At 47.3% G+C, this 11,353-nt stretch overlaps 3 protein-coding genes across 8 annotated transcripts in view; 2 read left to right on the forward strand and 1 right to left on the reverse strand.

The window, feature by feature from the left end:
* LOC135940600 (protein MTSS 2-like) overlaps positions 1-11,353 on the forward strand; it is a 256,792-nt gene that overhangs the window by 18,199 nt on the left and 227,240 nt on the right. The gene's annotated exons all lie outside the window — the stretch shown is intronic.
* LOC135940704 (growth hormone-inducible transmembrane protein-like) lies at positions 173-2,101 on the forward strand. The gene is made up of 7 exons (XM_065485708.1): positions 173-333; positions 556-754; positions 841-952; positions 1,015-1,156; positions 1,265-1,440; positions 1,496-1,795; positions 1,858-2,101. The coding sequence occupies exons 2-7, from the start codon at positions 562-564 to the stop codon at positions 1,940-1,942; spliced, it is 1,008 nt and encodes a 335-aa protein (XP_065341780.1). The 5' UTR covers positions 173-333; positions 556-561; the 3' UTR covers positions 1,943-2,101.
* Positions 2,135-11,202, reverse strand: LOC135940533 (protein disabled-like). Of its 6 annotated transcripts, none has more exons than XM_065485466.1 (12): positions 10,961-11,202; positions 10,509-10,703; positions 8,904-9,118; positions 8,702-8,845; positions 8,506-8,646; positions 7,919-8,458; positions 6,480-7,405; positions 5,970-6,272; positions 5,530-5,917; positions 4,898-5,472; positions 4,543-4,842; positions 2,135-3,925 (listed from the first exon to the last, which is right to left on the reverse strand). In XM_065485466.1, exons 2-12 carry the CDS (start codon positions 10,696-10,698, stop codon positions 2,740-2,742), a joined length of 4,908 nt encoding a protein of 1,635 aa, XP_065341538.1. In that variant the 5' UTR covers positions 10,699-10,703; positions 10,961-11,202; the 3' UTR covers positions 2,135-2,739. The 6 variants fall into 6 exon arrangements, with proteins under 6 accessions (XP_065341538.1, XP_065341547.1, XP_065341560.1 ...); XM_065485475.1 differs by having other exon boundaries at positions 7,919-8,443; positions 11,002-11,201; XM_065485488.1 differs by having other exon boundaries at positions 8,339-8,458; positions 11,002-11,201.

Genomic DNA, 11,353 nt, shown 5'->3' on the forward strand with positions numbered 1-11,353 from the left:
TATCAATAACAAGCAACAAAATCATGCTTTTATTTTTCGTTAATTTGATGCCCACACAACACGAGCAACACAACCAACTATGTAAAACTTTCGCGCTGTAGAATCTTTGAGAAAGAGAAGAACGCAAGAACGCAAGCGCAAACCAGCTGACCAATCATTTAAAACAGTGAGGTAGTAAACAACATTACATTGATCATTCAATTCAATCGTCAGGAAACATAGCCATTCTCGTGCGGCAATCCGCTAACATTGTTGCTGCAAATTTCTTCAAACAATTTCATCCTTGGTCTCTTGAACCAACGAGTCAAATTGTTCCTGCTGCCTAGAATTCAGGTATTATAAATTTTTCTTAAGAACTTCTGTATCATAGACTTTTCAAGAATAATTCACGCAGTATATTGCGTCATTCATTTTTCGAGAAATTTCCGTCAAGAAGGAAAATATTATGTTTACATAAATTGGAAACGTTTTGATGCATAGAACCAATAATAATTTATCATTTTGCTTTCCATATGACATTTCAAATATGTAAAAAATGTTTCTTCTAATTTGCAGATCAAAATGTTGTCGACCGCTCGAATGCTGTGTCGTGGTTTGAGCCGACCTGCGAGTCTAAATGCTAAACTTACGGTCATCCACTTTGCTGCTCCAACCAGGACAGTGGCCAACGATGCCAAGACAAACTTAGCCTCCAGACTGACGAGGAGAGGGCCGACCCTTAAGGAAAGGGCCATGGCTCCTGCCAAAGATTCTGGTACCATATTTATTTTCATTAAGTTTTAAAATTGTCGTGTTACATAACGAAAGGGAACAAATTTAAAATTTTAATTTAAATTGCAGCTTTCAATCTGGGCCGAATGGCTGTTGCTGGTGGAAGCGTCGTTGGCGTGGGGGCTCTCTGTTTTTATGGACTCGGCCTGTCCAGCCAACCTGGAGCCATTGACAGAGCAGCGTGAGTTAATTCTTCCTAAAATCCTGATTTTGTGGCATTGAATCGAGATCAAATTGTTTCAGTTTTTGGCCCGATTACGTCAAGCAGAGAGTGCACCACACATACATGTACTTTGCAGGCAGCACTGCCATCGCAGTCGCCTCGGCCGCGGCGGTCATGAGGTCTCCAAAGGCGATGTCCCTAGTGGCCAGAGGAAGCATTCCTGTAAGTAATAACTAGTTATTTTCAATAAAACTTCAGAGTGATGTATGTTGTGAATTAAATGCTGCCCACGATTAAGAATTAAGAATTTCATTAACCCTCTGTTTCCAGGCCATGCTGTGCTCAGTGGCTGCAATGATTGGAACTCAAATGCTGGTGAGATCCATCCCATATGAACCTGGCGTCAACATGAAGCACCTTGCCTGGGCCCTGCACGCTGGGGTTTTGGGAGCCGTGTTCGCGCCCTTGTCCTTCCTTGGTGGCGCCATTCTCACCCGAGCTGCTTGGTAAATTTAGATTTAAATTCTCTAAAGCATTAAGACCAATTTTTCTCTCTCGAAGGTATACTGCTGGCGTTGTGGGAGGTCTTTCGACTGTAGCTATGTGTGCACCAAGTGACAAATTCCTGAATATGGGTGGACCTTTGGCTGCCGGTCTAGGAGTAGTGTTCGCCGCCTCAGTCGGCACGTGGTTCCTTCCCCCTTCGACTGCTCTTGGAGCAGGTCTTTACTCGATCAGCGTTTATGGAGGCCTCTTGCTCATCTCAGCCTTCCTACTCTACGACACGCAGAAAGTCGTCCGCAGCGCTGAGAATCATCCGCATCCTTCCTTCGCCGCAACTCCCTTCGACCCAATCAATCAGTGAGTGTTGATTTCTTCAAGATCCTCCTGAATTTGTGCCTTAATGCTTGTTTTTATTTCAGATCTATCCACATTTTCATCGATACTGCCAACATTTTCGTCAGGATTGCAATGATTCTTGCTGGTAACCCTAACAGGAGGAAATAAATCAACTCCAGAAGAAATTACCTCATTTACGAATGGTCTGTTAATTATTAGTTAAGGTTTAACGCTTAAATCGTTGTATAATGTAACTCAAATAGTATGCTCAGGTGATAAGCGGCTGACTGTAACTTTCCAAAAATAAATTTGATTTTCCACAGAAAATGTCCAGTTCTCATTTGAAGAAACACTCGCAAGTTAGATCAAGTTTTCATTTTTATTATACAATACAGCATTTTTTATGTTGCTAAACCGACATCAAATATCAGTAAAAAATCTTAATCAATAAAATATGAAGTCGGGAAAATAAAACTGCGGATTACATTAATAATAATGCGTTTATCTTAATTGAAGCAAGGACTAGGAGAATATAACCATACTCGTAAATTTAATCAGTTATGATGATATAGTTTTGGCAACTTTAAAAAATGGCTGTCGATAAGCAGTAGTAAAAACTAAATGCAAAAACGCAGTAGGATCGTGTCATAGTAAATCAGATCAGAGATGCAAATCGTCCGTGTTTGATACATGATGTTATTGCTTAAAAAACGATGCTGTTTGTACTGAAAAACAAAAATAAAGAAGCAAACAAGTCCACGCCATCGTAGGAACTGACTGTGTCAAATCTCTCGAAACAAACAGTTAAATGCAAAAATTAGAATGTAGAATTTCAACAGATCAACTAATATCATGGGGTACACAGTAGAGAAGTGATTGCGGTAATCAGGTGTGTGATAGGGGCGGGCGTCAGTGTGTGTGTGTATGGTGGCAACGACTAGATAAAAAGCAACTGAGAAATCACTTCACTCTTCTTCTTCTTCATCCTCTTCTTTGAAATCAAAGCTACCGAAGTTCGGTTCTGACCACTTAAACGCATCGCCGTTGTTCTTCTTTCTCGGCCGCTCGGTGTCGGCAAAAAAGTCGTCATCGGCGAACGGGTCGCTTTCCCTGGAAAAGATGTTCACCGACTCGGACTTCTTTATGTTGCCCGAGTCCTGCGAGGCCATTCGAGCCGACGAACTCAGTCTATTTTTCATGCCGGCCACCTGCCTGTCGTCAGGCCACCGCTGCTGCTGCTTGCGCCGGTGTTCATGCGGCGGCGCGTCCACCTCCGGCTCAGGCAGAAACACGTCGTCCGCCCTGCAAAAGGCCGGGTCGTGCGGCGAGCGGCTGATATCACTGGAGATGCTGGAGAGGATGCGCGCAGAGCCGCGGCGCGTCTCCGGCGGCGTGAAGTCGTCCTCGAACGGCGACCGCCTGCTCGAGCCGATGGATGCCTTGGTGCTGGAGATACGCGCCACCGCAGCCGCCTGTTGCTGCTCGTCCTCGTCCAGCTGCCGGCGCACCGTCTCGGCCGTCGGGCTCTCGATCGAGGAGAACTCGGTGGCGTGGAAGGAGCGTGTTGAAAAGTCGTCTTCGAACGGCGACTTGTTGTAAAAGTCATCGCGGCGTTGCTTCTGCCGCCGCTTGGAGTGCATTGTGTACGAGCGCTGCTCGTAGTGCTGCTCGCGCGTCGGTGCTGCCTCATGGTCAGAGTTGAAGTCATCCTGCCAGTGACGCGCCGGGTCGGCGCTGGGCGTGCGGAAGCGTCCGCCGTCGCCGCCAAAACCCGGCTCCTCGTCGTCCATCTCGTCGTCGTCATCGTCATCTGGCGAGTGGCGCCCCCTGCGCCCACCGCCCTTGCGCAAGTCCGTGGCGCTGGCCGGCCGCTTCGGCCCGCTGCCCACCGTTTTCTTGCTCTTGTAGCGCGGGTCGTACGGCTCGTCATACTCAGGCGGACGGTAGTTGTAGTAGTGACTGTCGAACTGCTTGCGCCGCGCTGCCGCCGCCGACTCGCGACTCCGACGCTCCTGCGAGCCGCCGCTCTTGCGCTGCCCGCGCTCTGCCCAAGTCGCGTAAGCGGCTGCGTACTTGCTGCGCTGCTCTTCCCATTCACGCCGCCGCATGTACTCGCCGCGGCTGCCGCTTCGGTCTCTCTTTTCTTCATATCTGCGAAACAGTTTGCACATTAATGCAAATGCGTTAAGAAAATAATTGGTGAGTTTAAAAATAATTTTAAATAAAAAATTATATCCAGAAGAATACAAAATCAAGATATTAAAAATAACTATAGGTATGGATTTTTTATTAAATACAAAGAATGTGAACTTATTTTTTTCATTGCAGTTACTATTATTTACTAACTTTATGCTTGATATAAGTAATGGAGGTAAATTACCCTATGCTGATCTGCAATTCACATAATTTTAGGCTTAAATGGCAATTATCCAAAACGAGTTTCTATTGTAGGCTATTGAAAGCAATTTTTTTTTTAAAATAATGAATTAATTAATTTAGTAATTAATTTTATTCACCGCCTGGAAATAAATACTTCCCTCGGCAAAGAATTGAAAATACAAAGAGAAAAAATCTGATATGATCTTATTACTGACAAAGAATAATGCAAGAACCATTGCATCAACCACAACAATTAAAATTAATTACTTTAATAGGAATTCGTCAGCAGTGAATCAAGGTTTTCAGTCTCAATATTTAATTATGAAAAATAAAATTTAAATACAGCGTTAGGCAGCATAACTTCACTGAGTTATGCACAGTGTTCTCACCTGTGTGGAGGTCTTCTTCGTGGCTCATCGTACTCAGGCTCCTCATCGTCCCAAGAGGGTGGTCGGCGGTTGGCCGAACTTGGCCTGCCTGGACGCTTAGGTTTGTAGGCCACTTCATCAAAGCTCTCTTCATCGTCATCCTCCCACGGAGACGTCTTTTTTGCCGTCCTCTGTCCCCACGGCGACCGCTTCCTTGGACGTCTGTACTTTTCGTCTCTCCAACCATTTTCCCTGTCTTCCCAGTCGCCTTCTTGATCATCGTCCTCATCATCCTGCCATGGGCTCTCTCTACTTCTATACCTAAGAAAACCTGTCTGTTAAGGCGGATTTGTTAAAGTCATAGTGATTCACGCACCTGTGTCTCCGACTGCCACTGTTTGAGTCAGGCGTGTAAGCCTTTTCAGGAGTGAATCCCTTTCCACCAAACTCCTTGCCATCCACGGACCATGGGGACATTTCAGGATCTTCAAGCTTCTTGTCTTCATCCTCGAACTTTGCCCAGCCTCCACCAGGAGAAATTGACATTTCCTCATTGCTCTCGACAGGAATGGCGAGCTCCTTAGGAGGCGACACAGCTCTTACAGGCGACTGGATATTTTGGACAGGCTCCTCCTCTAACTTAAGAGTCTCCTCTTTGCTGTCGTCGTCCTTTACGGACTGGACGTCTACCTCAACCTCTTCATCTTCCTCTTGCTGCAGCGGTTGCTTTTCAACTGGAATTTCTACTGGCTCTTCATACTGACTTCCACCATCACTTGCAACTTCCTCTTCGAGAATGGTGCTCTCTATTATTGACTCTCTGACATTTGTTGGCTCCATGGTCACAGACTCTGGACTGTCACTAGGCTGCCTTGATATTGACAAAAGGTTCAAGTCTTCGTCTACTTTCTTCGTTACGCTCTCACTGTCATCTTTATCTGATTCGTCCACCTTGAATTATGTAAACATTAAGGGCGTGTTTATTGGCAAAATTACAAGAAATGCTACCTCTCCTTGAGCTCCAGGGTCCTCTGTGCATATCTCTCTCAAAGCCGCGTACTTGTCACCGTCTTCAGTGTAATCCTCGAGCTCCTCGTCCCGCAGTCCTTCTTCCGCCATGGCACTGTCACTGCGGGGCAGCTCGGCCTCCTCCTTGATGCTGTCCTGCACAGCATCTTCGAATTCAGCAGTCTCTGTGTTATCCTCAACATTGTCTGTTGTGGACTTCTCTTCCTGTTCTAGCTCCCGGAACACGGCATACTTGTCGAACGGCGCCTCTTGGAACACATCCTCTTTCAGATTTTGGAAATCAGTTGAAGAGAAGTCGGCAAAATTATTATCAAAATCTGCTCTGAACGTTTCCTCGCCATCAAGTGATTCCCTTAAAGCGGAGTAGCTGAAATGTAATAGTTAAGCAATATATAAAAGGAATAATTTTTCAATATTACTTTTCTCTCTCTACTGGCTCGGATTCCTCAGCCTTTTGGGGTTCAACAGAAACGTCTTTGTTCGAAGACGGACTTCCCTCTGTGGACACGGACGCCAAAAATCCAGCAAGCTCCTGCAGCGTCATTTTAGACAAGTGGCCAGGTGACACGTTCAAACTGGAGGCCAGCTCCGTGATGTTCATATTTGTCAGTTGGCGCAGGGTGAGGTTGGCAGCGACCTTTGGCTTCTTCTCTTCCTTGGCAGGCGGCGGTGGCAGCGAAAACTGCGCCATTTCCTGCGACTGCTGCTGCTGTTGCCGCGGCCTGTAAATTTAGTAGTATTTAAGGACAATAATTGTCGCAGGCAGCTAGAAAATCCTTGGACTCTATCAATACATCAGGGATTGTATTTCATAAAAGTTGGCAAATGATTTCAGCATTAAATTTAACATTACTTGATATTTCTCTTGTGATACAAAGCAAGCAGTAGAAAAAAACAACAAAAAATATCAGTAACGGATTCTTTCCTACCTGGGAATCTCGGTGCCGCTGCTGGTTCTGGGCCGCCGCACGGGCATGGGCAGCGGTGGACTGGAAACGCTAACTGGAGCCTCGATGTTGTTGATGTAGTCGTACTGCTCGCACGGGGGTGGCCGAGGCGGCTTGTATTGCTGGCTGGTCTGCTGCTTCTTGGGTGGCAGCGGTGGCGGCTTTGAAGAGGCTGGTCTGGGAGGCGGCTCGGGCGCGATGTCCGCCAGCTCGGCGCTCGAGTTGGAAATGCGCTCCTCGTCGGCCAGGGGACTCTTGCGGATGGCGCCGGTTCTCCTCCTGCCAGACTTAGGACTTGGGATCCGTACCATAGGCGTGTCCGACACGGCCGGCTTCTGCTTCAGCGGCGACCGCGGAGACTTTGGGGACGATTTGAGCGTTGGGGAGGCTCGCTTTGAGCCAGTGGGTGGCGGCGGTAGTAGCGAGGTGCCCCCACCCCCACTGCGTTTCTCCGGCGGCAGACTGACGCGAAGTGGACCGTGAAACACGTCGGCGGCGTTGTTGCTCTTGTCCATCTTCTGACTGCCAAACATGGTGAAGTCGGCGAAGCACGTGTCGAAGGGATCTACTGACTCAGAGGCTGGGAACGGCTCGTCGACGAAATCGGGCTCGCCAAAAGGGTCGCTGTCGGCGAACGGGTCCAGCGCCATCACGTCAGCGGAATACTTGCGCTGCGTCGGCGTCCTCCGGTCAGAGGGCTGCACAGAGTGGCTGAAGGTGGCGGCAAATGTGCCGCTGGAGGCCTCACCGTCCTTCGGCTCGACCAACTCCTTGAGCACTTTCTTAGGCGGGTTCTTCAACTCTTGGAAGAAATCTTTTTTGTCCACGTAAGGTTTGCTCCGCCCGGTACCCAAAGGATCGAGCTCCGTGAAAACGTCGAATTGACCTTGAGCCGCCGCGTCTTCAACCTGGAATGAAAGCAACGGCGGTGGTCACTTATGTGCAGAGCGCCGGACTTGAAGCGACAAGTAAAAATAAAAAGCAGGCTGCGGGATGGAAAATCAGGACACTGGTCGGGGGCATCAACGGTGCGTTTTTAGTAACGTCTCAGAAACAAGAAAAAGTTAGACGAAAAAAGAAACTTTATTTACCAGGATCTGCACCCCAAATTCCAATTAGGAGTGGCAGGTTTGTGTGCATGCGATATGCCTTTTCTCCAATCAAGAAACCAAAACCTTTCACCATGCAGAAAAGCTACCACAACCACGCTGTTAATATGATTCACGCATCATTGAAGCGTTAGTTGAACCACGTCGCTTTAATATACATTTAGTTAAACTCTGAGCACTGTTACAACAAAAAGCCATCAGACCAGGGAACGTAATGTACAAACAAAAGCGGGGGCTAAATGAGCAGCCAATCTAGCAAATATAGATCTGGTCTCGCTAATTGAGGTAACAATGGGGTGCATGCATCATTACCTGCTCCTTAGTTGTGGGACCAACACCGGAGGTAGTAGAAGTTGTGTTATTATCACCAAATAAGGGATCAGAGGTGGTGTCAAACCACGTTTCCGTGGTGGCTAACGGGGCAATTGCTTTAGTTGTGATAGTCTGAGGCGTAGGGGCCGGACTAGTCGTGGCAGAAGTGTTAGCGGGAGGAGGAGAAGAGGGCTCTAGACTGAGGTGGCGTTTAGAGGAGGCACGAGTTGAGGGAGGCGGCGGCGGCAGGATCACCGCCGTCGGAGGAGGAGAAAACGAGTCCTCGAACGGGTCATAGAAGGAGGCGTCTTTGTTAGAATCAGGACCAAAAGGGTCCGACGGAGTTATTTTCTCCATTTGGTTGATGCCCTGCTGTATGCTGTTTAACTCTATTTCAAGGTCCAACAGATCAGCAATCACCTCAGAGGTCTGCTGCGCTGACTTGCTCGCAGCGCCCAGGCACCCGTTTTCGAGCTTCGAGTCGTCTTTCAGGGCGCTGTACCTGCTGCCCGAGTCTAGAAGGCTCTGAAATTTGTTGTACTAATTATAAATATGGTTAACAAGGGTGTGACAGACTCGAGGCGTACTTTTGAGTATGTCAGATTTTCCAGCGACTTGCCAACCGAGAACTTCATCTGCTGCTGCTCGATGTGCTGCTTGGCCAGTTCTATTTCCTTTTTCTTAAGTTCAAACACAACTTGGAATAAATCTCTCATTGCCACAACAACCTGGAAATCAAGGATTACGTGAGTTAAGTAATTTATCAACGCGACGAGTTCCAACCTGTCCAGCTGCCTTATCAGTCTTAATGCCAAAGAAACGATGGCCAGTGTCCGGGGAGCCGAAAATATAGCCAAAAGCCCTCGAGTCAGTCATGTCTTGCGCTATGAAGGAAATTTTGTGCACTGGGTGGTGATACAAGCAGTCCTGGAATCAGAGCAGTCGGTCAGAGGCTTTCTCTCTTTCCCTCTTGGGTTTCCCTCACCATAGTTTTCTCGTCGCGGAGCCGCAAGCCGTCGATGGCGATATTGATGGTGATCCTCTGCTTGTGCTCGCCCGCCGCCCTTATGGCCATTTTCAGGTCGGCGAGCGCCTCCTGGCACATCCTGTCGCCCCTCGCCTCGCCCACCTCTAATATGCCTATCAGCTTGGCTTTAAAACTGACTCCGTCGCCCAGAAACCGCGACGGCTCATTTTTATCTGCAAAATGAAGAGAGGAGAACGCACCAGAGTTAATAAATTTTAATGACCTTGCGAGAACGCGAGGAAAAGGTTATTGGAATAAATTCCGACTGCATAATTTAAACACCGAATTTCCTGATACTCACACTTGAGAGGACTGTTTCTTTTCCGAAGAGTTTGCATTCTGATATTGATTTGAATTAGTGGCACGCACTTAATAGTGTTACATTATTCACATGCGAGTTCAGCAGAGCAGCGCACGCCCTGGGGTCCGTGAAGCCCCACACCTAACCCTGACGGCCGAGGCCATGAATTGCACGGACTCACGGCCGATCTAATTTCGCGGAAAACGAGGGCCGAATTTCGCCGTAGCTACAAACGCGGCGAGTCCATTGATTCGGCAGCAGCCAAAGTGCCGTGCTCTAGAGGGAGGATCGATCAATACCCCCAGACAACCAACCATGCCACCACCGCCATCCCCCAGTGCGCACGCCCCTACCCTCACGAGTCTTTGATACCGTTGCTCAATCAAACATTAGACCCACATGGAGAATGAACGCCGCGACCCGCCGGCAAGTCACGCGAATTGCCTCAATTCAGGATGTGAATTAACTTTTATGAATGTGAAAAATTTTAATTCAATAATTAGTAAATAAAATTTTAGGAAAGTATGTAACTCAAATTTGATTTTTACTAATTATGCGTAAAATTTATTTTAAAATATCACTGTATGCTTTGGAGAAATTTTTAAATCGTTGACTTAATCAGTTAAGTGCGCTTCATTGTTATTCAGAACGGACAACCACCACCGGACGTTTAATACAAAAGTGGCATGCAAGATCGAAAGTAACACAATAAGGCCTGTGATCCACAAACAAAGCCAGTAAAAATTTACTGCTCTCTCGCATCATATTGAAGGGTTTCACTAGAAAAAAGTGCACGATATAGCAGAAGTTAGAAGCATTGTGTGCTATCATGGCGGTTCTTCTAAGCTGCCTGGCACAATTGTATAATTTGATCTGTCTGGATTGAAAATTGCCTGTTCAATTGGTTGATTGCTCGTGCTTAGGCAGAGGCACGCACGCACGCAAGCCTTCTTTGAATCAATAGAGATGCAGAGTCGGTGCTAATCAGAGTCAAAAGGAAAGTCAGAAATTTGTGGCAGGAAGCCGCCCGAATCCGCATGGGCGGGCGGATGGAATGGACCACAATGCCAGACAACAGGTCATGCTCTGGCAAACAATGTAATAGCCGCGCGAGAACAAATTGAATTTACATTTTCAATGAGTTAATAGCCTATTCGTGAGATTTAAATAATCACGAATGCGGTTCATTCAGAAAAAAAAACTAAACATGCGCGCTCTGTATATAAGCATGTAAAAAATAATCACACTAAACAGCTGGTTACCTCTTGCTGACACGCTTTCGTGGTGGTGCTCCTTGTCCTTCTGCAGCCGCTTGGGCGACGCAAGTGTCAGGAAATTGGGCATCTTGGGCAAGGCCAGCCTCCGGGGTGTGTCTTGGTCGGCAGCTCTTCTCTGCGGCCGGGGCGAGTCTCCAGCCGCTGAGGCCGATGATGAAGACGGAGGGGTCTGCATTGCATCTAAAAATAAAAGCCAAATAAAAAAATTAATCATCTGACAGACCACACACTTGAGAGGAAAAAAAATAAGCGCCGTCTTAGAGCATCTTCTGATCTGGCGGGTCCGCACCGACTGAGAGTGCGAAAGGAGGGCAGCCGCCGGCCAGCGTGTTTGCTCGCGATCAATGGGTTTAATTTAATTATGCACACACGCTCAAAGAAGGTGATCCGACCCCCATTGCAAGCCTCCAAGGGCGATAAGGCAAATTAACACGGACCTGTTTTCAAGTGGAAAATTCTCTCATCTTCGAGATTTTACCTGCTACAATGCGAGTCGGTCCTTCTTGAGCTCGTCCATCGGTGCGCCGATCGACCTAAATCATGGTTTAGCAAAATCACTCACGGCGTCGCGAAATAAGAGAAAAACAGAACACAAATGGGCAAAAATAATCAAAATAATCAACTTTCGCACGTCATTTGTTTGGCGTTTTGCTTTTAAATTAAATTGGCAATGAGCGCGCGTAGGTGGGGAGTGTCGCTCACCAAGCTAATCAGAATACTTCTAACAGCTGACATCTCGTTTCTGATTGGCGGATGCTCGCTTTCTGCAATAATGATTGGTCCATGTTGCTAGATACGCGGATAGAAATTGAAATTGAAAGGATTGAGCA

Source organism: Cloeon dipterum, chromosome 1, assembly GCF_949628265.1.
Source record: "Cloeon dipterum chromosome 1, ieCloDipt1.1, whole genome shotgun sequence".
NCBI classification, from domain to species: domain Eukaryota; kingdom Metazoa; phylum Arthropoda; class Insecta; order Ephemeroptera; family Baetidae; genus Cloeon; species Cloeon dipterum.

Coding starts and splice junctions, on each gene's coding strand:
- LOC135940704 (XM_065485708.1), top strand. CDS start 562: ATGTTGTCGACCGCTCGAATGCTGTGTCGTGGTTTGAGCCGACCTGCG. Junction 755..840: donor GGCTCCTGCCAAAGATTCTG/GTACCATATTTA, acceptor TTTAAATTGCAG/CTTTCAATCTGGGCCGAATG. Junction 1,796..1,857: donor CCCTTCGACCCAATCAATCA/GTGAGTGTTGAT, acceptor TTTTTATTTCAG/ATCTATCCACATTTTCATCG.
- LOC135940533 (XM_065485466.1), bottom strand. CDS start 10,698: ATGCAGACCCCTCCGTCTTCATCATCGGCCTCAGCGGCTGGAGACTCG. Junction 9,119..10,508: donor CGAAAGCGTGTCAGCAAGAG/GTAACCAGCTGT, acceptor TTCATTTTGCAG/ATAAAAATGAGCCGTCGCGG. Junction 7,406..7,918: donor GTCCCACAACTAAGGAGCAG/GTAATGATGCAT, acceptor CTTTCATTCCAG/GTTGAAGACGCGGCGGCTCA.